We start from the raw sequence: 25,263 nt of genomic DNA on the forward strand, positions 1-25,263 counted from the left end.
GAGCAGGTTCGCGCGTTCCACTGGTCGTTTCGGATCAACTCGCTCCGCGCCGGATCGCTCTCACTTGCTCCGCCGCCGAGACGCGGATTCGGGCGGAAATAGAACGCGTCACATGGCGTCACTTCCGTCTTCAAGCGAAATCGGTACCCGGTCCATGCCCGGTTGGTACGCCCAACATTGTGTTGGGCATAGTTTGCGGAACCGGTTTGTGTCACGTGCACGCAGACTTCCTGTGTGATCTCCCGCGGAGCGTTCGTGCGCTCCCCTGGCAGATTCGGATTGGTGAAAGCCGAGCGCTCGCTCGAGGATTCAGGCGGCTGCTCCAGATCGACCAGTGAAAAACGCCATAAGTCTTTCTGCAACAGTAGTTAAGAGCTTAAAACAAAGCTTGCTCCATCTGTCCACTATGTCCTGATCCATGCATAATTTAATTATAAGACAAAGATACCATAAGCAACACCCACTGCGACAGCACTCGTAAACTTGAAAAATAGTTTGCTCCACCATCACCATCATGCAGTTGCCATAATCTTGATGTCATGCTGTCACGTTGCCATCATCTTTGTTGTCATCATTGTGTACAGTTCAAAGAGTTCGCACGAGATTGTAGCAGTTTTGTACAAAGTTGGGGGATGTGTAGGTAACTGCTGGCGCACTTGTAAATTAGTTAAGAGCTGCAGGAAGCACTGAAGCCAGCTGTTCTCTTGTCATGCACCTGTTTATAAGGCACGACAGTGTTTGTACTTGCACAGGTGGCACACAGAATTTACAAACAAATTCACTTCACCAGCTGAGTGCACCAAGGCATCACTATCTAAAAACAGAAAGCTGTTTTTTAGAGAATCCAAACCAATTTGAACATCGCCTTGTCCTATGTTTCATAAGATACACCAGAAAAAAAGAAAAGCTGCACTATTTTTATTTTGTAACATGGCTATAAACAAAGTTACAAAAAGATGACCTTTGCCAATAACTATCCATACATATAAATGCTTTCCAACACCGGTGGTTTCCTAACAGTTGTATATACAGTTAAAACTTGTTAAAAGAAGAGTGCCAAAGTGCACAGCAGCTCCAGGAGAATGCAACTAGCATGTGACGTGACATATCAGTCTGTGATGCAGCGGCTCTGCAACTCCATAGTCCAGATGAGAGGCCCATTGGTTTCCACAGTCACCACTTCTGACCCATCAAAGGCGTTGGATGTGCTGATCAGCTTGCCAAAGCTCATCTCTGAGTGGTCTGTAAAAGAGACAACATCCAACCATAGGCATTTTTCAGACAATGGACAATGCGTGCATGTTCTGCCTGGCTTGATTAGAGGCATCAATACAAAAACTGTATCAACGCTGAACAGCTGGGGGGGGGGGGGGGGGGGGGATGATGGCACAACAGACTGCGCCTGTCTGAATAGCAACAGACTGTACCTAAGATGATCAGATATCGGCGAACATCTCAACCTGTGAGGGAAATTGTGGAAGCATATTCATCTCTGCTGACAGGGAATGTCGACCATCTTTGATTGCGTTGCCCGGAGTTGCTGTTCTCGATACTGGTTGGCCAGCCCTTTCTCGTAATGCATTTTCATACTACTCTGTGCCACTCTTGATGATTGCACATCTGTTCTACTTCCACATCTTTCTATCCTCTACCGCTTTTCCTGTAACATTCTGAGCCGACGTTGCATTCAGCATGAAGTGTTTTGATGTACTGCACATGTTCACTGATAACTCTGCGTAAATCTAGCTTCCCAACAGGCCTCTCCTGTGAAGAAGCTGCACTCCAAAGACCCACACAGAAGCTACACGCACACTGACTATCACACTTGTGGCCCATCAAAACATCAACCGTTCTTAACCTCTACTTGTCTATGCTAATTTCATGAGGCTACTGTGGCAAGCTTTGTTCACCTTCTGTGTGCTTTCCAGGATTCTGCTCTGTGGAGTAACATCTGCCAACTTGAACGGTTGGCAAACAAGGCGCCATTCCACTCCAGGCTACTACAGTACTGGACTTTATAAACCATGCTGCCATATTTCTCTGGGCTTTCTCAACACAAACTTGAGCAATATCATGTAATAAGCCATAGGACTACCTTTCAAATTAAGAAGATCCTTAAATAAATTTTGCAGTGGTCATCTGCTATGAAATAGTGAAGGAGGTCCTTTTTTTTTCTTTCTCCCTCCTCGGCATTTGAGACAAATTTATAAGCTTTGCATAGATCCTGTTTTATAACACCTTAATTCAAGCAGCTCAGCTCGACAATGGCAATAATCCCGTTTTCAAAACAATTTGGATGAAGCGCATCCACTGTTCTGATTTTTTTCTACTACATAGACGGCTGCAGTACCTGCATTTGGAATCCATGGTTATTTCACTCTTTTCTGTTTTAGTACACAGATGTCGGCACATTTTCAGCACCTCAAAGGCTGCATTGTCTTTGTGTTCTATAACATAGATGACAGCCATTTTATCAGAGCTGGAGGGGCACATTTATTGCAGTCTCTGTTGTCTACTACATAAAGGCAACACTTAGTAGGTGCTCGAAGACCACGTTTTTGGAACAGAGTGCTTTCTGTGCCTTTTGGCAGATTCGGAATGATGATGTCTGTACCGTTTGTACAGACACCATTTGTAGAGGTAAAATGAGGTTTTCAGGCTTAAAACATGAAGTAAATTGGTTGAAAAAGCCTTAGAAGGGTTTTTGATGAAGTGAAGTTTGAAAATAGGCCTTAAATAAAATTTTTAAAAAAGCATCATAAGGTCACTTCAGGTGAAAATAATAAAACACTTCAGGGGTTAAAACAAATGTGAAAAAGTGACCCCACAACATGCATTATTGGCCAATGGTGCCCGTATGACTACCACGGTATGAGTGACATCACATGGGCGAGTGATCCCATTGGCTTCCCACGCAGATGATGTGGCTTGCACTACACTCAGTTTTCACAACACATGCTATCAATGCAGTTTTAACACCTTACGCTGTCAAAATACCCATGGAAAAATGAACTGTAATAGGGCACACTTTCCCTATTGCATAAGCACGACCTTCAAAAAATCTACTGGTCCCAATCAGACTACTAACTCGTTATTAAGTCGATACGCAAGCTGGACATCAAAGTATCTATTTCAAATATTCATTCTTTCTCTTCAAACATCAGTGCTACCAGACGACTGGTGCAAGGCTACAATAACTCCAATACATAAATTGGGCTAAATAAATAACTACCGCCCAGTGGCACTAATGAGCTAATGCTGCAAAATAATGGAACACGTGATATTTAAGGCCATAATAACTTGCCTAGAAACTAACGAACTTCTATGTTACATTCTATGTTATGTTCTATGTTATGTTAGAAACTAATGAACTTCTAGATTAGGCCTGTCAACTATAACCCAATTAGCTGAGTTGACTCACGACATAGCTAACGTACTTAACAATAATGGCTAATTAGATGAAATTTGTTTAGACTTTTCAAAGGCATTCGATGTAGTCCCGCACCAGGATTTACTCTCAAAACTATCGGCTTTAGATATTAGTAATAAAATAACATCCTGGGTCAACAGTTTTCTAACCAATCGTAAACAGAGCGTGACAAGTGATAATCGTCTTTCACAACCACTTGACGTCTACTCCGGAGTACCTCAAGGATCGGTTCATGCACCACTCTCATTCTTGATGTGTATTAATGACATCCAGTTTTCTGTTCAAAACTCCATTCAGATGCGCCTGTTTGCCGACAACTGTGTCGTGTACGCATTCATACACAACTCGGATGACCAAACAGAACTAAAAAATTCACTGCAAACAATTCACTCCCGGTGCAACACTTCGGGCATGAAACTGAACACTACACAAACACGGTACATTTATTTCACAAATAAGAAACTCCCGCTTAACTTTACATATGCGACCATTAAACTCGCACCTAACCTTCACTGGGAGCCACATATCTCGGCCATGTTTCAAAAAGACGAAGGCAAACTATCGTTTTTAAATAGGAAACTGCGCACTGCATCACCACACCTCAAGCTAAATGCACAAAAAACAATAATATGGCCATGCCTTGAATATGCTGATCTCATCTGCAGTCCTCATCAAAAATACCTTATCAATAAAATAGAATGCATACAAAAATTTGCAGTCAAGTTTGTATATTCAGATTACAAAAGGCAATCAAGTGTCTCGGGTCTGATTGCAAGGGCAAACCTAAAATCCCTCTCGCAGAGAAGAATAATTTCTTGACTAAAATTCATTTATCAATTATACCATGGTCATTTCCACATAACATGTTATCATTGCCTGCATGATCCTCCTAAACACTCAACCAGACTAAATCAATCTAAAACAATCCATCTACCCCCAAGTCATGTTAACTTTCACAAACACTCCCTTTTTCCGTCGGCCATTTCCCAGCGGAACAAGTTAACTAAGGATATTGTATGTTGCAATAACATCGACCCTTTTATAAACCTCATTCAATGTATTCATTTTTTACCAGAAATTTTTTTTTTTACTATATACTTGCATTTACCATTACATTTCTGTACTACTCCTGCATGGGCCGTGAAGGGCCTGCAGTATATTCAAATAATAATAATAAATAAAACATTTCAAAGATGGGCTGTAGAAAAAGATTTTCACTACTCTTACCCTCTTGCCTAGATTCTTGTCGATGTTATTGCGATGTTATTTTTATATACTATATAAAAACCACGAGAGAAACCGAATTTTTTGCAGCAATGATGCACTTTCGGCTAAGAATAATTCGAGCATGCAATCTAGCTGTCTTTTACTGTGAGAGTTGGAGGTAGGTGCCCTACGTGCAGCTACCACGTCATGGCTTTGCAGTGCTGTTCTGAATGAGCGCTCCAAAAAGAACAACGGCCAGCATGGATTTTTTAATTGAACAGGCATGTGTAAAGGGTAACAATGCACTTGGAAATCAGGATTGTAGAAAACAGATATTGTACTTGCTGATGCTCTGTTCCTGCTTGAAATTTGCAGCAAGTGCTCATTTTGTGGTTTGAATCGTCCGATAAACAGCCCTCTTACTCGCCTGATTTTTCAAGAAAGAAACTGCAAATTTTACTTTGTTTGCACCTCTAGGGTGAATCTCTAAATGATCAATAGAAACCAATCTTGAAGACCATGCTTTGCCCTAATGCAGACGCCAAAAGTTACATAGTCACCTTGTTGTGAACATCACTCACCACACAAGGAGCACAGACAAAGGCAAATTTGGAAATATTTTCTGATGCACCAGGCAAGTAATAGTGCTAAATGTTAAAGTGAATGATCAGGACCATAAAATGCAATCTTGTTGTAACGCTTGAGCATGCAAGATCATTTTCCTATGATATATATATATATATATAGAAAAAACACACACAGATCTCTGTATAGGCACTGCGCATTAGGCTCCAGAGGCTGTCGTCACTGTCATTAGAAAAAAAAAAAAATTTATTATGGGGTTTTACATGCCAAAACCGCTTTCTGATTATGAGGCATGCTGTAGTGGAGGACTCCGGAAATTTTAAACACCTGGGGTTATTTAACGCGCACCTAAATCTAAGTACACGGGTGCTTTCGCATTTCGCCTCCATCGAAATGCGGCCGCCGTGGCCGGGATACTGTCATTAGAGGCCACGACAAGATGCCAATGGAAATGAGCGTGCTGCAACAAATCATTTGTTGCAAAAGCTGCTGGAATGCACTCAGCCAGACCTATGCTAAGTAAACACTCGCATCACAGGAAGGCAGAGTGTTTAGCAGACTGCGTTTTTGATTGCTCGCTTTTGCAGATGTAACTTTCAATGGTCACTGATTGGCTGACTGACAAATACCACCACTGAATGATAAAACTGCAACTGCACCTCTGTGCCATTGCCCACTAAAATGCCCACTCAGAATGGCAAGTCTGCTCAAAAGAAGGTGTTGATGGGAAGTGCTATTCATGTAATTTTAGGGGAAAGAAGCTACTGTCGTAGTAGCATGCAATTCTGCTTAAGTCTCCGTAGGAGTTTTCTTTTTTTCTTTGTTAACAATTTTGCTGTAACAGCTTCATTAGCAACACCGTAGCATTGTTTGGAAAATCACAAATTAACAAACATAAACTTCCTGTTCATATAAAAAAATTTTTTTTCATGCTTGCATGGGATGCAGCAATGAGAAGACTCCCTCAAGGTTTTGCCCAACCTGCATGTTCAGGTTTTGAAACATTAAGCTTACGCAGATAGAAATTGGCATGACAGAAGAGTTGTGTACCAAATGTGAAGATTTCTGCGCCGCACAGGACAGTAAAACTTGAGCACACTGGAGGATTAAGTAGAACCTACCTAGGTTCCATTTGAGCCCAGTGGTGGTGACACTAGTGCAAGGAGCTCCAAGCGGGATCAGACCGCACCACGATCCAGTCAGGTGTGGTGGTGTGAGGATGCGATGCTGGCCCTGCATATCAATAAATTCATCACAGCGATTAAATACGCATCATAAGTGGCACACCATACATTCTGCTATGCATTTAAAGCACATCAGCAGAACTGCATGAAGCTTGCCTGAATGGTCACAGCCAAGTCACACCACATCATTCATTATGGCTCCTTGCACGACAAGCTGCCCATTATCGCCACTACCGTGGGACTATCTAACACCAAAATATTTTAACTCCTCCGTATACGTCTGCATTTATGAAATACTGGGTTACTATAGCCATGGATGGCAGTATAAACACTGTTAGTGGCATCCTGCAACACTTTGTCCGACCACAACCTGTTAGACATGTTTATGTGGTAGGTGGGTGTTCTCCTAAAGGAATATTTTTTTAATGTTGCATGCCAACAATTATGTCACTGCCAACACTTTACACCGGCAGCTAAGTTGAATATGGTTGGTCACTATGATACCAAGAGCTATGAATCCTGGTTAAGCTGTCTGCTATGGCAGTATATCCCATCACTGCTACTGCTGCCTATGTCTCCAGTAAGCTCGTATTCCAGAAAGAGTTATACATTTGCATGCAAGCCAAAACATTCTTTGCAGTCTAAGTAACTTGTGTACACGTTCGATCTAGAAAAAGCCCATAATTTAAAAAAATTACAACATAAGAAGACAGGTTTAATTTGCAAGGAAATGGTATAAAACAGTAGCCGGCATGAGCAGACACCGTGCTCTTGAGTAATTTATTATATTAAGCACTCGCATACTTCCATGGCAGCTGCGACGGCTTTTGCTCCCCATTTAGGGTAATTTATGTAAGCTGCTTTGCTCTTATTAGTACAGCAATGACTGTTATTAGGAAACTTCCAGCTGCTTTTGCAGTGGCACTACCACCTTCTGGAAACTCAATGCTGCCATAGGAGGCACTGGCTTTATATATCTACAAAATGATGTACAGAAGCACTAAAGGACACTAAAGGGACACTAAAGCGAAACAATAAATCAGTTTAGACTAATGAAGCATTGTTTCAGAACCCTGCAGGCAGTCATTTCAAAAAGATAGTTTGATTATTATATGAGAAAATGAAGGTCCAAGTATCAGTATTTGAATTTCACGCCGAAACCCCAGCGCCGGTACGTCAGCGTGACGTCAGGGATGCCAAAGTATGTTTTCGCATTTGGGCCACACTGGCTGAGTAAAGGTTCCCGAAACTTGCCATGTTTATTATTTGGTTCCTTTATAACACAGTGTAGTCAATCTGTACCGCTATATATAATTAGTAGGCCCTAAAAGATGCCATAAAAATCCATGACGTCACAGCCACCAGGTGCGGGAACTTAAGTAGGCGTCGCCACCCGTATTTCGTTCTTGCGCTTTTTGTGGTTTACCAAACGTCTTATCGTTGTAAGAGTGGCGTTTTTGGTGTTGTAGAAAGGTAATTTACTGATGCAGAAGAAATCATTTTTCACTTTAGTGTCCCTTTAAGTAGAATTGAAATGCGAACAAGTTAGGAATAGCTAGAGAGTGTTCTACAGTTTCTGATTTTGAGTTTGTGTTGTATCAGTATGGCCTTAGCCTGTACATTTATTGTGAGGCCTATGCCGTCTACGGTGAATAGGTAAATAGTGCTGCGAGATCATGCTTTTCAGTTATTACTTGTGAAAGATGCTCTACTTCGGCATTTCTTGTTCCCATTTCATTTTGCCATGATGGTAGGTTCTGTTCACCTCAGCACTGATGAGGCTGCGAGTAGGTCACATTTCGGAAGCTGAAATGCAGTTGAGCACTCGACATCAGTGTGTTTGTATTACTCCCCTTTTTCTTCAGAATTGAAGATCTTCAAAATTTAGAACTGCCGCTCAAACTAAGCTGGCAAGCTGAATGTAAAGTGCCAAGCATACCTTTCCGAGCAGCCAAGTGAGTGAGTTTTCCAAGAGAAGGCAGACGGGCGTCCCATCCAGCAACTTGTCGCTCTCGTATAGCGTGTTGAAGGCAGACATCATGTGGTCCATCCGATCAAAACTTCCACAGATGGCCAGCACCCAGTCTAGCTGTAAATGATTCCAAAACACAATCAATACAAATGCCTGAAGCTCAATATCTTCAACTATGAGCTACAATATAGATTGCAACAGGTAGCTGGAGATGAACTTAAGGTGAATAAAGTACTCTGATGCTTGGAAACATTCAACAGATCTCTGAGGCTTCTGTCCTACATTAAAGATACCGTCATCACAGTTGGGAATTAAAGCAAAAACTTTAGGATGAGCAACACATAGGCAATGTATCAATGTCTATGGGCAGAATTATTGGGCAGTGTAATTTTACAACCATCGTTCAGTAAGTATCCCATTGTATAGGTCCTTAACATTATGTTTCAGAGCCCTTGCTACTGCTTCTTAGCATACATCACTGCTTATGGTGCAGGACCAAATATAATGGAGCTTTCCCTCAACAGAAGGCAATGTAGCAATGTTGAAAATGTAGTATTGCAATGAGAAAAATATACATGTACTGCCAACGTGTAGGTCAAGCCCAACGCAACATGTGGAACGAGCTGGTGCTAAGGGAGCAGGTGTAAACAATGCGGCCAGCATAAACAGTGCTCAACGAACTGGAGAACGAACGGGCGGGCGGTCTAGCAATGGCGGGACTGCTGCAACGAGAGTCGGCAGCTCAACTTTCAGAACAGCAAGGCTACTTGTCACGCATTGTACTTGTGTGTTCCTTCAGCTTGATGCATGGATTCAAAGGGGCAGAGTGTGCCTGGCCATGCGAAAGGCATTCACCATCCGGTGGTTTGCAAGACATACTTCTGTGGGGGTCACCACCTCGAAGTGGCAGTATTTATGTCAAGAGTTGTTCTCACGCTCATCTATGTATGCATGGGTGGACAAAGGTGGGAACGATCGGTGGCCTACCAGAAGCAATGATTGTTCCGGTCATGCCGTGGGAGAGATTGCCGTCAAGACCGTGACCAATGAACAACTGAGAAAGATTGCAGCCAAGCTCAAGACCAATGAACAGCAGCTGGGAAATACTACTGCTAAATTCCATACCGATGGACAATTGGACATTACTGTGCACTGTAATACGAGATTATATTTAAAGAGAGGATCCAACTCTTGCAGAGAGAATAATCCATTGCTTGTCTGGAAAGGTTTTCTAATTGAGCCAAAAGTAGCAGAGCAGAAGCAGTGTTGCGAATAGAAATCTCTGAGCATAAATTGAATTACATGTAAGACCATCTAATAACAGTTGCATCAAGCTTCACAAATTTAACTGTGTGGAACCTCAGGTTCATTAGTGAAGGCATGCAGGAAAGAAAAAGAGTAAATTAAAAGGGTGTTCCTCATTCCTATGCGGCAAATGAAGACTTTTTTTTTTTTTTTCAGCAGTACGTACTTCTACGTAGTAAACGTTTTATCCCAACAAACCTATCGCAGTAAACACCGGTGGTTTTCGTGGTAGCGTTATTAGCCATAGAAACACCCTCCTGTAGTGATGGCAAGCCTGAAGAATAAGCATTGCACATTGGCTGCCGATGCACCTCAACATGTGGAGCAGTCTTCTGGCACAAACTTCGTTTAGGCGCCATCATTGACCATGTTTATAAATGTAGCACCGCATCCACTACTAATGAACTCCAAGGTATAGTATGGCAGTTTCTAGTGAGCTTTCAGCTAGCTGCCATTGTTACCAAAATTTACATCTGGCACCATTAACCTTAACGAATGCACTGGTGTCAATTTTCAGCTATATTATTGCTTTAAGTAATTGCTTGACCAACGATACTGCATTGAATAAATGTTTTGATTAGATCATAAGGAGGTCCCCCCCTTCAATCTTTGAATTTGGGACCTCCTCCTGTATAGATGTGTAGGTAGCATTTTGCTGTAAGCATAATAAATCGACATGATGCAGTTCAGTGAACACTGCTTTCTGCTGACTGGTTTACTGTGACCTAGTTCCAGCATGCAAGAGTGCGAGTCACTAGCATGTCTTACTGTTGTGAAACAAACAAAAGGTACAGTCGACCAAAAAAGTTTACGGACCAAGAGATCTGACAAAAAGCTGAATATCTCCTCAGCCTCAAAACGCAGCCTGGTGTTCCCATTTTCAGCCTTTATTGGTATGTGCGAACAACATTGGGATGCCCGGTTTTACTGGCTGCTTTTAAGCGCTACTCGTATATTTAGAATTTTCTGAGATCTCGTGGTCCGTAAACTTTTTTGGTCGACTGTACATACCTTGACGGGTGGAACTTTCAAACAGGTGTTCTCTCCAAGTATTGCCAGTGCTTTGGTGAAATCGGAGTGGTCTTGATCTGGCGTGTGCATCACTTTGCTACCCTGCAAAAATGTAGTTGGTCATGGCACGTGAACAGTTAGTATGCCCTCTGGAAGCAGCCTAACCATGCAGTACAGGTCGCTCAAAATTTGCAGTGCAGTGCAAACTAACGTTCGTAGCTAAGTTTACAAAGGATTTCCACAGCCCTTAATTTCTTCCGATTTCATGCATTGAAAGTTTTGTCGAATATATTTGGACACTAAATTTTCTTTGCCAAACCTTGTGACAACAAAAAAGAAAAAAAAAGAAGAGAAGAAAGGAAGAAGAGAAGAAAAAGAGGAGGGGGTGCAAAATCAATTTTACACAACTCGCAACTAAGGTTAACAAAAAGAGCTAAGCAAGCTCATGGCAGCCAAATGTGTCTCGCAAATATTAATACTTCAAACTAGGGGTGCACGAATGTCAAAATTTTTTAATGTCAAATAATGATATGCACACGCATTTATTAACACATTTGGCTATTTTGACATGTTGGAGCATCACAATTACATTGTCAGTGGTAAAAAATTATACTAGTAAGCTGTTATGCTAAAAGATTGTATATTTGGCTCGCGTTAACTTGGAAAATTTAGTAATTCGCACTAGCTCTCTTTGTTCTCGTCAACCTATGCCTTATTATACAACATCGAATACTCGTAAACTCAGAGGCATTTGACTCCGTGCCAGCAACAAGCTCAGACTGGGGGTGACACTGGAAAACAGAGCACCCTCGATATCTGCAAACCCGTTCCCCTTGCTACTGAGAGGCTGAATTTTTCTGCACAGCTTAGATGTCCAGTGGCTAAGCGTGCATTATAGGGGAAATTTCGCCAGCGGCACGAAATATCACGAAATTCAGCACAATATCAGACACATAGATTAGACAGAAGCAAACCCTAAGAACCGTGTTTGCTCGAGCACGGCAAGTAATACATTCAATTTGTTTTGAATATTCGCATTCAATCGAATATACCCTAATTTTCAAATACCTAGTTTTCAAATCGAATACCAATATCAAAAATATATTTGACAATATTCGACATTTTCTACTATTTCCACACCCCGACTTAAAATTCATGCTTGTAGTGGTAGTGGCCACAAAACAATAGCATACAGGTTATGTGTATAGTAATGTTGGCATTTATGTTGATTCAGAGGCTTATCTACGCTCTTACAAAAGAAAAAGAAATTTTATATCCATACTTTTTGAAAACATGGCATGGACACTGCAAGCTGAACATGCAATGCGCAGAGCAGTGCCAGTACTGCAATGCAAGAAAAGTCATGAGCGAAATTTTGTCAAATTTCGTTCACTCCAACTTGTCTATTAAAACGTGCTTCCATATATCTGATGGATGTTTTTGGAATATTTTTTATGCACAGTTTGTCAGAAGGTTCTAAACAATGTGTGGGTCAAACCCTAACATCAATTAGGGCTTCCCCACGTCAACATAATTGCCCTCTTCTCCAAATCAACGCCACCTTGTTCTCCACGAGCTGACACAAAAGGATAGAAGAAGAAACTGGAGGCCAAGACGACGTCATGCTTTGACCCGAGCTGACACAAAAGGATAAAAGCAGAAACCGAACGTCAAGACGACGTCCCGCTTTTAGCCGAGCTGACACAAAAGGATAGAAGCAGAAACCAAAGGTGAAGACGACATCACTCCTTTTCCCCGAGCTGACACCAAGGATGGGCAAAAGGGAAAGACAGGCTCCAAAGGAAAATGACGACGACGACAGGACCGCCAGTGGTTATTTAAGGCCGTGCTAGCCCACATGTTAATAAGAACCGCTCGAGACTCAGATGAGAGTTACATTCATACCAATGAAGTAAATACGATCTTTTAAACTTTTTTTTCCATCATCACTACGCCCGGCTTCGTCGTCGTTTCCCGATTCCTGCGGTAAGGACCCACCTCACCCGGTCGAAACTATATCATTACATAATAACCCCCCCCCCCCCCCCAATAGTAGCACCAGTCGAATTAAATGCATATAAAACACTTTGAGACCAATCCTAAGATGCGCAGACATAATACGGTACCGACCTCAGAAGTTCTTATTTGACAAGAGTTAAAGAATTCAGAAACTTGCAGTCCGTTCTGTTACTCGGCACTTTGGCACAACCAGTCTAATCAAAAGGGCAAATCTTCAACCACTTATAAAGCTTAGGTGATATGGAAGTTGTGCTAGTACTATTGTACTAATTGTCTAACCCAATTCTGTATGGATACACAAGGGACATGTAGTATTCACAAATAAATAGATACCTTTCATGTGACGTCTGGATGCAGCTTCTCACTCAAACATGGCCGCCCTGATGACATCAGGAGGGGTATTCTGTGGAAGTCCACCTAGTGAACTGTCCATTTCTGCCGCTGCTGATTGCATGTAGCTGTACGAGCGAGGAGGAGATGAGCAGCCCTATTTAAACAACAGCGGTCGAAATGGACAGTCCACTAGGTGGACTCTTGCGGAATACCCCCCATTCCCCTCCCCTACCCCCAGTGCACCATATTATTATGTGTACATTGTCTTGCTTTCTGACGGTAATTGTTTATCACCAGGTTATCTGTTATCGGTTTGACACTCGATGCAAGACGCGCCAGTGATGCTGTCTCGTTTCTTGTATATGCAGCCTCTTGACATTCTAGTACTCCGATATGGCGGCCCCAGTAATCTCGATGCTAATATATATAGACATACACACACAGAAAGGCTTTTGCAACTGAAAACGAAAGCACTGGCAGACTTACATGAAACAAGCCCTCTGCATTAACTACTGCATGACTTGCTTTTGTTATTCCCATGTCACATACATTGCGAGTTCGATGTAGAGGATAACAGTGCTGTTATTTTCACAAGTCTTGAAGTGACTTCCATATGCTGAGTTGTGCAAAATTTGGTTCCCTAGTTTGCACCCCCCTCATGTGTAAAGAATATGTGCTGCTACAACCTGGTGAATGATAAAAAGAAATGAAGGAAGTCAGAGATAACAGCTGGTGCACTTACTTTTGATTTGTAGTACTCGAGTGTCTCCTTTGTTACAGAGTCAAAATCTCCAGTGACATAGTCTGGAGTCAGCTCCTCAGTGCAAGTGGCCATTGCAGTGCGGAAGCGGTCGGCTCCTCCATCAACACAAATTTTCACTGACGCTGAAAAAAAGATACATTTTGGCACATCTTTCTTCTTTTGTTTTTCTCTTGGACTTATGAAACTGCCTACTAAGCCCGCTGATTTACACTATTTAACGTAGCCCGAGGTGAACACAACCTGCATGTTAAACAGAACCTAACGTGACCCGCTCCAGTGCATTCAATCCCAAACTGTCAAAACTTATTCATCGTGTTTTACTTCAAAGACAGGTATTTGTATTTAGCAAACAAGTGTCAATCAACTTGCATGAGCTATGTGATGTAGTGTCGTGCAGAGAGTGACATATGAAAATACAAATCCTTACCTTTACTCCAGACTTTCTTTAAGAACGCAGTATTCTGGACACTTAGGGGCTGGTTCAGGACAACAAGAGCATTCTTGACACCTAAAGGAAATGGGGACAAGATTAATGAAAGTGCAGTTTGAGAAAACAGTTCGGAACTTTTGCAAAAGCGACACATTCAAAGCGGCAGATTAGTGCGGTATACCCAACTTTTAGTGTTCCGCACATAACTGAATGGTCTACGAAAAAAGATTGTGAAAATTAACTCGCCTCTTTTCCTGAACAGAACAGCTTCAGGATCCCATTCCCTCCGAGCAACGGTGTGCGATGCCATAGTTCTCACGATCGGGCGAAGGTCGCAATAAAACGAATTGCGGAACCACTGTAACGTCAAAGACACGTAAGTAGCGTATGAGATTCCCGGTGTTGACATTGCATGCCTCCGCGGCAACGCAGAACAGATTCACAGCGCGAAGAGGCCCAATCATCGCATTAAGATGAGAGATGTCAAAGGACACGTCATAACGGGCTCGCCCATCTCGTTGCTTCCTTTAGCACCGCCATCACAAACCATTTCACAAACACCAACGTTACTAGCTAATCTAGTAACGTCGTGAGTAACGTCGACACCATATTGGCACCTTGACATTGGCTGGGCGCTGCCATCTTGAGCACGTGGTAGACGGGTGGCAGCACCTGACATTCCATTCATGTGTTTCATTCAACCAGCACGTCCAGCGAAAAGTTGGGCGTGAGCTCGTGAGAGTTCAAAAGTCCGTGTTTACATTCCGTACTAAAAATGTTCTATTCGTAGTACGATTCCGAACAAGTGACAATGGCTCGCTTGCTTCATTCCCATCTCGTGTTGCTCGTTTTCCAAGTGATCGGAGCATGCTCAGGTAAACGTTTTTTCGCATTTTCCGCTCCTTGACGCTGCTACCTTTTAGGGCTAACACCTGTTTCGACTAGCTGACCCACCTGTCTGCTCGTGAGAGTGTTGTAAAAGTACACCTTGAAAGTTTAGTTGAGTGAAATGTAGGATGACTGAACACATACAATCGATCGTGAAGCATCCACCTGTTTTGGCTAGCTGGTTTGATAATTTCATGCGTGAATTTTAAATGTACGGTACCTGCGCGAAGTGCGGTGCGTCACCTCAACGGAAGGGCGTAGCATTCTTGAGTTCAACGATGTAAACTACTGCGGCGCTGTACCAGTTTTCACGCTTATGTGAAACGTTCAACGGCGCGAACCTGCGCAGTCACGATCGGACTATTTATCGACTTAGATTATGTTCACGATGCCAGATGTAAGCGCACTGTCCCGTACCGTAGTTATTTCGCGAATTCTTCGTCATCGGCTGCAGGTGCAGTGTGATCATTTGTAGTATCGGTAGTTATATTTTACGCACAGGATGAAAGCATTTGACTATCGTGAAAAGCAACGCAACCTGCTACGTGTAATGAACACTAACTTAGTTCGCAAACTGTTCTGTCCTACTTTGAACTGTGGAATTTCGTTTCGTATATTTCCCACTCATCTAAAGAAACTCTCAGAGTTCAAAGCACTTGCCTGTTACAGCAGCGTCGACTTGCGCTTAACAGCTTGAAAAGACACCGCTTTCCTGCACGGCAGAATAGCCAACCAGCTGCAGCGGGTTCTCTTAAGGAGCAACTCTTTTATATGCACCAAGGTTATGTAAATAGGCATCACGTAGGCATTCTATCTTTGTAACGCGCTTATCTTTTTCCTCGCTTGCAGGATGCGACGACGCTCTTCTTGGGAATGCGAAGTTATCAGCGTCCTCTGAGTTATCTATAGACAGAGGTGCAGATAAAGCCCTTCTCAACAGTAAGTGTTTTTCGTACTGACACTACTGTACATATAAAGAACTGCTAAATTTAGCACACTTCAAACGTCTATGCCAGTTGTCAACCGGTGCCCATCATATGCATACGCTTAGCAACATTAGATGTGGAGTTGACATGCGATGTTCAGTGTATGTTGTGCATGTCATTGTGCAACAGTGTTGATTGCACTTCCTTCTTTAAATTGAAACACAAAAATTGCTAACACACAATAGATGATTCCTTTTTCCAACTATCGTTTTCAATTCTCTAACCGTTGAACCTGGTGCATGAAGAGCAGAACTATATCTCAAGACTGGTGCAGCAGTTCTTTGTGACAGGCAAGGGCAGCTGCTACACCATGTCCGGAGCACAAACGTTTATGCACTGTAGCTGAGGAAGCAATAGTAAATACATACGAAGGCAAATCTCTCTTGCCCTTTTTGAAACTATGATAAATGCCAGACTAGCCACCATTTCTGACTCCACATAGCAGAAAAGCTTGGGGAAACAAACCTAAACCACCATTGTACCTTGTGATTACTAAGTAGCGGTGCTTCTGTCATTAAAAAAGAAAGGGGGGGGGGAATTGAAGCTGCAGTTCTGATTTAATCTTTATTTATTTAATATTTATGGGATAGATGTTAAACAGTGGGGAAATTAACAAGTTTGCGCTGATTTTTGTGTTTGTTAAAATATGATACTAATTTCGAACTCTGGGCTTCATTAAATCCCATCTATATTACCACTCAGGAGTTCCTGACCTTGTTAAACGTAACAATTGTTTTTGCCCAATTCTATTGAATTCTTACCGCCCACCACTCCGAGTCAGTTGATTCTTGTGGTAACATAGGTGGAGCACCGTTTGCGCCAGCGTCGTCGTGAAAAAAGGAATAGTATAATTGGAATAAGATTGTTACAGTACTCTTTCCTTTTCAAAGACTTGCAAAGATTTTAGCTTGTTGGGAAAGGTATGTCTCAGTAAGTAAAGACACAACCAGGTGGTGATTTTTGATACTGTCCTGCATTGTGTGACATCGTGCCGTCGCTTCACAGGTGGCTCTGCATGGACGGCAAAGAACTCTGATTTTGATCAGTACTTACTGATCTCGCTCAAGTCCAAGAAGACCATTACATCCATTGTCACCATGGGTAAGCAGTACAGTCCCGAGTTTGTTCAGGAGTTCAAGATTTACTATGGTGACCACGGAGGGGACTTTACTGAGTACAAGGATAGGGAAGGCAATCCGAAGGTAAGCTCCTGGCATTTCCTTCTTGGCCCTGACTATCTTTTATCTACTGCAAACATTAATTTGTGACTTTTCTGCTCTGCTTAAAGAAGTACGGACCTCAGCAAGACTAGGTTTTAGATTTGAGCCAAGTTCGAGTGAGTGTGTGCTTGATCCCTGAAGGGTACCTAGCACTGCGGCATAAATAATGCAGTAATGCCTAATTGTAGGAAGGGGTGAAGTGTATTGCTTTGAACCTCTGGCAACACAGGAGGAGGAGAAGTAAAGGCAGGGGTGGAATAATTGGAGAACGCTTGTGCAATGGCCATGAATGCACATTGATTGCCATAAGTTGGTTGTGCAAGCAACCCGCTGCCGTCACAAAATTTTTTCGGCAAACAAGTGTTAATGGCACATTCAGCTCCAACTCTGGCTGCCAGCAACAAAAAGCCCTTCACACCACTGGCCCTTTTCTCTCACCCCGCACATTATCATGACGCACCAGCTTACTGTCACACCACGAAGTACATGTGTAACTTTTATCGCCTAAATCTCATTGCTGCAGCTGCTGTGTCTGCAACCATTTGCTGTTTGTGAGGTTAACAGCTGCTGAGAGTTTAATTTACAGGCTGCACAAATTTTTCGCTACAGTAACAGCCAGATTATTCTAGCAGTCTGTCTTTTTGTGTGTGTCTTGTTGCCAGAATCATAGTTCTGAGACCGTTAACTGTGAATGACTTTATAGAGATTGATTGTGGGTTGGGCATCACCCATGTTGCTTTAGTCTTTTCAAGCTTTTGTGCTCTGTCAGATTGCTTAACTGGTACCTATACACATTATTTTGCTTAGTTAATGCAGTAAAATAAACTTGTGAAAACTTGGTGTGAGAAGCTTCTTCAAGAAGTAACGGTCTTGATCTCGTAGTATTTCACAGTGTAAGACACGGGACAAAAAATTGTGCATTGTTTTGTTCTACTTTTTCATACTATTTCCTCGACTAATTAGCCTAAATCGACACATTTCTGAGTTCATGAACTTCTTATGCATATGCCATGTGCTATCATGTTCAGTATGAGCTGCAATGCAGCTGCCGTAGACACAGTGATGCTCTTGAAAAAAAAAAAAAAACTGAGAGTGTTTTACATTCTAACAATGCACATACGCTTTCCGTCGTCTGCTTTCCTTGTGGAACGAGAATACGCTGGTATGCCGACAGCACAGATGTCCTTATCCCTTAGTGCAGCGTCCTTCATCATGGCACACCGCTGCCCTAGCTTCGTAACTGTTGTCTTTTTTTTTTTATTTGCGTGATGGAGCGATAGCTATTCATCACGCCAGTGTATCATTTCTCTGCGAAGAAAGCCGACCACGGAAAGCATGAGGTATGCACACTTACTGGAATGGTAAAACCCTGTCTATTTTTTCTCGAGAGCGTTGTTCCGACTCACGCATTGCAGCTTGTATTGAATGCAATAGTACTACATTCGAATTCATAATTCGACTTTGACGGGACTGAGGAAATCGATCGAATTATCCGGCGGGTCAAATTAAACAAGATGCAAACACACACACACAGCTGATTGATTTGGCAGTATATTTACCCTATTCTAACCTGCCCCAGAATCAAACGCACGCCCACTTACTATGCGTCCTAAGTAGAAAACTAACGTAGAAATGACATTAAAGCACCTAAAAAAATAGAAATGTAATGTATACCCAAGTTTATAGGAAGAAAAATGGGCAATGGGCAACGTATTGCACATTAGCGGCCAGCTTCCTAAAGTCAGCTTTGCCGCAATGCACATGTGTTATGGGGCAAAGCATGCAAGCACTGTGAAGGCTGCTTTAGTTTTGTGTCCGATTGCATTGTGCAAGATATTTCCTTTCCAATTTTCTATAGAAAAAAATAGGCGTGCATTATAATCTGGTAAATACTTTAATTAGACATTATGAGCTATGTTTATTGCCTGAAAATCCTCTTAGGGTGGGCCAAAAATAGGCTTTTTCGACGGGAGATGATGTGTGTTCAATGCATTCACTGTCCTTTAAGCTCTGCTGAGACAGATGTTGCCACTAAAGGGGTCGCTATTGGGGTCACCACAGGGGTCAGGCACATGCGGGCTCACTGATCAAGTTCAAATGAGCCGGCAAAGTACAATTTTAGGGACGAAATAACAAAAGTTAGTGTTCATGGAAATAAATGGGCGCCTGCCTGGACCTTCGGTCTGGATTGAATTAACCAGAATTTAATTAATGGAAGTCTGCTGCACTTAGAGATGACGTGTACATGGAACTCATCGCAGCATTGGAAGATTGAATAACATATATGCCTGCAAATTATGTAACTTTTGGTGATGCATTCTGCTGTAGCATAAATGTTTGGTGCCAGGTAATAGCTGTTGAATGTGAGTGAACATTTTGAGAAGCATTCTATCATGGTACAAGTTTACCTGAGATGAACGTGAGACAGAAAAAAAAAAGCAGATGCTCGTATGGAACTAGCTTTCATATGAGCATGATGCCAACTGTCAGAATATACATCCTGACAGTTGAGCCGCAAAAGTGCTACCTCTCAGTGACAAGTGTAATGAGTTTGGCCATAAGATTTGTTTATCAAAAGAAATTGTCATGTTTTTCTTTGCATTTCTGTGAGAACCGCAGCTCGCCACAGTCTGTACTTTTCTAATGATTAAATTTTACTTACCTTTAAAAAACCTTCTACATACACTAAGAACAACCCTTTTTCTGCATCTAGGTTTGTACTTGTGCCCTTTGTGTCCTTGCTTATGTGCTTTAACTATAGGTGCATGACTCGGCGTTCATACCTATTGCAAGGTATCACTTCCTTGTTCCAGTGCTTTGTAGAGGAGTGGCTGGCAGCTGTAAAGTTTGCATGCTTCAACTTACTGAACTTTCCAGAAAGGATCCATAAAGCATTGGACATTTAAAATAAACAGTTGCCAGGGATCTTTAAATTATCTTGAGCAAACATTAACAGTGATTTCTCTCATTTTGTATGGCAGCTCTTCAGGGGAAACAGCGATGGTGACTCGGAGGTGCGCAACGTTTTTGATTATCCAATCATTGCGCAATACATCCGCGTCAACCCGACCCGGTGGAGAGACCGAATTTCACTCAGGGTGGAGCTTTATGGTTGCGAGTATGGTGAGCATGCCCTCTCCTAAGTTCACATTAATGGCCTGGGATGGTATTCTTGAACCATGACTTTTGAGGGCATGATCAGCTTCACAAGATTTCGTGAGAGCGAGCATCGGATGCATCGAAGTATACAGTCAGTGGCTGCCTGGTGCTCTGCTATGGATAGCAACCTTGGCACAGTGCAAGGAACGTGGTCAACCGTGTTGGCCATGTAGGCTGGTGTGTCGAGTCGCGTGAAATCTTGCGAAAGTGATCGTATCTCCGAAAGTGATTGCTCAAGAATACATGGCCTCTGTTTGTGCACTGTGAGAACATAGGGCTAAGGTCTGCAAAACATCCAACAGTTTGGACTGTTGGTGTGCACGCATGGGCTCTTATTTTCTACAGGCAGAGAGAATTCAGCTAAATGAATATCTGGACGAGGTGGTTGGAATGATAGGGCAGTTATAACCAATGGAAGACAAGAAAGCGCACGTACGCATACAAGTGAGGCAGTGCTTGTGTATCAGCCCTTTGGTTGTGTAGAGGTGTGTACAAAATACAGTAGACTCTGGATAAACAAAACTTGCTGAACCGGAAATGCCAAATAAACGAAACAATGGCATCAACATTGGTTGGTTGACCATAACCAGAATGTTAGCAAACTTCGGTTAAATGTAACCAAACTTTTCGTGAACTCAGTTTAAACAGAACTTTAATGAAAATCACCACCTCCCTCGCTGGCGTATGGAACAGGAAAATTCCAACAAAAATGTCATATGGTGATGCTATAAATAATGGAAGAAAATTGAATCCATCAAGCAGTTGCGGGGAAGTTCGTGCAAATAAAAAATACAAAACTTGCAACGATGTTGCAGTCAGGCTACGACTACTGCTTCGTTTGCATCGCCAGGAATAAGAGACCTCAGGTTATGCCCTTGTTATCTGATCTAAGGAGACAATTGAAGATATTATTAAAGTGCCCCTAAACCACCTCTGATATTTTTTTAACATTTAAAGCAAACATGGGCATCAGTGACAGTATTCAGCTCAGAATGCTGTCACGATCAACGATGCTAAATGCGGCCGTGCTATGCGCTGCGGGTGCTCCACAAAATCAAAAAAACAATCCCATGCTTCTCTCTGGGCCTTTCCGGTGTCCCCAGCGCTCATTGTGATGTCACCAGTGTTCGTCTGGTGATGTCACCACGAGTAGACTGTGTCGGTTGGTCGAACAGGAAGCTGTGACTTCCGGTTAGGCTGCTAGCAAGCTCCCTGCTTTTCCCCATCGTGTTGCTCGCTTGTGTGCACTTGCAAATCAGTAACTACGGCCTACAACGCAGGAGCCAAATCACTCGCGTTCTAACACAGGCTGGCTTAGCAGTCTGATTAGCTGCACGAACAGAATCCAACAGTGTTTTGCGATGGCTAGAAGGCATCTGTGTGTGGTGCTTGACTGCAAAAGCGCCGACTGGAAAAACAAAACCACATGACACCGGCTGCTTGCAGTCATTGTTTCCTTTAGCAACGACTTCTGTCACGTCTCTGCAGTCGCCACGACCTGGGGAAGACAGCGATGGCAGCTGTTCATCCCCAGCGGAGGTACTTCGGCACGGCGTGACACTGTACAAATCCATTATATTGGCGAGCCTTTCTAGACATGCATGCAATGCAGGGTCCATAGTGGCACGCTTTGCAGGAGCATGGCACAGCAGCGGGTAGCCGAGAAGTGTAGTGTATTGAAAAGCATGTTTGCGATGATGTTTGCCACGTGACATTTGGAGGAGCACTCAATGAGGAGGAGGCCACGCGACAAACGGAGAGTACTGAAGGAAAGAGCGAAACAAGCGAGGGCCGTTATTACGGCACCGTTTCGAAAAATTCTCACTGCTACATGATCGTTGCATACTTTTGCACAACTGCACCATTACAAATAAATTTCGACGTCTGAGTGCTTTAGGGGCCCTTTAAGGTGAAAACCTTAAATCTCGATGTTTCAAGGTCGTATTGTGAGGTACAGAAAATATCACATGACCCAAGAACGGCCAGAAGTGAACCAAAACATGTCCACCCATGTATAAGAGGTGATTAATGGTTAGCAAAGTTAATTCATGATTGATCAGTGATTGGAGTAAGGTGGATTAAGGTCTGTTAAGGTGGATTAAGGATAATTATTGTGGATGAAGAAGTATTGGGGTAGATTAAGGGAGATTAGGATGAGTTAAGGAGGACTAAGGTGAATTACAGTAGGCTTTACAGGGATTTTGCCTTAGCGTCTCTTAGGTGATTGCTAAGGACACCTGGGAATATTTAGTGAAGGTCATGCCGAAGACTACGACTCTATTGAAGGTATTGCTTTTACTGTTCCACTGTGCGCTACTGTCTAGAGTCTTACAGCAAAATTATGCAGTTGAAAGTCAGTAGCCTTGCTTCGAACCCAAGGACTGCACATAATTATTTTCCGATTGGTGCATGTACACATCCCTGTTCAAAAGAAGCTGCAATATTTAGAGCAGCGTGTAATAGAGTCTGTTTTTTCCCCTAAATAAAATCAAAACACTCAGACGCTTTTTGTGATCAAACAATTCTTGGAAATTTCTGCATGCTTCGCTTAAATAAAACATTGGGGAAACAGAACACATCTTTCTGTCCCTTAGGGTTCCGTTTAAGCGGAGTCAACTGTAGTCTTTGTTATTTGAGTTGTGTTCAATTTAACAACTCGATGTCCAAATTTTTTTATTGGGTCTTTGTTCAAACAGTATCGGATAAGGCTTGTTAGTGGCTGTGGGATGACAGAAAAAAAAATGTGTGAGAAAATTACAACAGTACCCATCTACAATAATTGTCTAAGTTATGTGAGATCATTTGTTCGCCATGCACATACACAGACAATCTTCAGCCTCCGTTACATCATTATTCACTTGTGCCCAAGACAGCTATCACGGGATGGTGTGTGCTGAAGTGTGATGTGTACAATTCGATGCCCCTTGTCAACTGTTAGTTTTGGATGCATTGTGTGTTTACCCAAGCTTTGAGTGTGTAGCATTGTCCTCTTTGTAATATATTTTCAGTGTTGTTTTCCATGGACTAAAGGAAAAGGTTACATTGACATTTCACTTGCGAATTGCATGCAAGCGTACGGACACCGCGAACATGCACAGTGAGCAGTGAGGCGTCGAAGCACAAACGGAAAGGGTGCGAACATGGTTGCCGATGTTACATTGATCTCGACAATGCGATGCCTGGTGTGCCACAGGAAAAGCAGAAATTGCTACACATGTAAAGAACTTGCACAGCGAGCACCGCAGCATCGAAGCACAAACAGAAAAGATTCAAATGCGGCAATTCTCTTCTCCAGTTCCAGGTGCTTTCCTCCTCCGCCGCTTGCTTCCATCGCGGTGACAAACATAATTTCACAGATTTCACTGACGGGGCATCTACGCTTGCGCATAAGAAAAGTTAGCATGGTGTCGAGAATAGTTACTAACTCACCATGCTGTAGGCCCAGGTTTAATTCCTCGCTGGAGGCTAACTTTTTTTCTTAATTTCTTTTTTATGTGGTAATCATTTCGAAGCCACACAGTTGCCCTCTTCTTAACTATGCAAGCATCCTACTGTCTTGCATATTCTGCGTCCCTTATGAACTGTTAGCATGGCACCAAGGATAGTTACTTAACATGCTGCAGAGCCTGGTTCAATTCCTTACAGAGGGCTCAGTTTTCTCAAGTCCTTTTTATGCGGCAATTGTTTCGAGGCCAGACACGTACCCTCTTCATCTTATCTATGCAAGGGTTGTAATGTCACATATTACGTGTCCCTTGTCAGCTGTAAGCATGGCACCAAGGTTGGTTACTTACCATGCTGAAGACCTAGGATTAATTCCTAGGAAACTACATTTTTCTAAATCTTCCTTTTTTTTGCTGTGCGATTGTTTCGAGGACAGACAGATACCCTCTTGTTATCTGTGCAAGTGTGATGCTGTTGGATGTGCAGTCAACAACTGATTTTTCGGACATGCCTGTTAATTCAGATGCCTCTGTGGCACCATGTACCTTATAGAGCCAATGTATAGGGACATCTAAAATTTTAGAAGCTGAAACCCTTTGCTGTCCGTGTTTTTAGAATTTTTGCCGTGCCAGTAGGTCTGAGGCAACACTAACTGATGCCACCTCCGCTGCCATGTTGATTATCTTGCAGCTTCGAACCAGCACTAGTACGTCTTTTGGGAAAATTGGACATTGACTGTAATTAAACGTACATGGCAGCGCAACTTATACTTGATATGTGTTTGTAAAATGCTGAGAGATCCCTCTTTCCTGTAGTAGAGTGAACTCAAGAAGTGATGACAAGTGACACACTAATGATGTCACCATTTTTTTGGTTTGGCTCTGTACAGAGGCAGAGGCGCTGCAGCTGGACGGCCAAAGTTACGTGGTGATGGATCTGAGCCGCCGACCAGTGACTTCAACAGAGGACGTTCTGCGCCTGCGCTTTAGAACCAACCATGCGGATGGTCTCCTTCTCTACAGTTATGGATCGCAGCGCGATCTCTTCACTCTTCAACTCGTGCACAACCAGCTGCTCTTCACGGTCGACCTTGGTGGGTGGTCTTGTGATCCCTTGGAAGTCGTAACCTCCGTTGAACGCATCGCAGCCATGAAAAGTCCGCATGATACTTAAGAAAGCTTCTGTTCTTCACTGAAACAGTGGGAAGGATCCCGGCTATGCAGACATTTTGGCTTAATATGTCTCATTCCTAGTAGATCTATGGATTCCCTGGAAAACTGAGAAATGTTTTGGCTGAGTAAAATAGCGGTTGTTCAAAGTTATAGTGT

At 42.7% G+C, this 25,263-nt stretch overlaps 2 protein-coding genes across 2 annotated transcripts in view; one reads left to right on the forward strand and one right to left on the reverse strand.

The window, feature by feature from the left end:
- Window positions 1-902: 902 nt before the first annotated feature.
- Window positions 903-14,570, reverse strand: LOC126530870 (thiamine pyrophosphokinase 1). The gene is made up of 7 exons (XM_050178175.3): window positions 14,485-14,570; window positions 14,236-14,316; window positions 13,788-13,930; window positions 10,694-10,795; window positions 8,345-8,494; window positions 6,343-6,454; window positions 903-1,242 (listed from the first exon to the last, which is right to left on the reverse strand). The coding sequence occupies exons 1-7, from the start codon at window positions 14,546-14,548 to the stop codon at window positions 1,109-1,111; spliced, it is 786 nt and encodes a 261-aa protein (XP_050034132.2). The 5' UTR covers window positions 14,549-14,570; the 3' UTR covers window positions 903-1,108.
- Window positions 14,571-14,951: 381 nt separating this feature from the next.
- Nrx-IV (neurexin-4) overlaps window positions 14,952-25,263 on the forward strand; it is a 78,338-nt gene continuing 68,026 nt past the window's right edge. Inside the window, exons 1-5 of the mRNA XM_050178181.3 lie at window positions 14,952-15,113; window positions 15,976-16,065; window positions 17,118-17,314; window positions 20,314-20,455; window positions 24,825-25,028. Coding sequence (XP_050034138.2) covers window positions 15,050-15,113; window positions 15,976-16,065; window positions 17,118-17,314; window positions 20,314-20,455; window positions 24,825-25,028 — 697 coding nt within the window. The 5' untranslated portion in view covers window positions 14,952-15,049. The remainder of the gene's footprint in view (window positions 15,114-15,975; window positions 16,066-17,117; window positions 17,315-20,313; window positions 20,456-24,824; window positions 25,029-25,263) is intronic.

This window comes from Dermacentor andersoni, chromosome 5, assembly GCF_023375885.2.
Source record: "Dermacentor andersoni chromosome 5, qqDerAnde1_hic_scaffold, whole genome shotgun sequence".
NCBI classification, from domain to species: Eukaryota; Metazoa; Arthropoda; class Arachnida; order Ixodida; family Ixodidae; genus Dermacentor; species Dermacentor andersoni.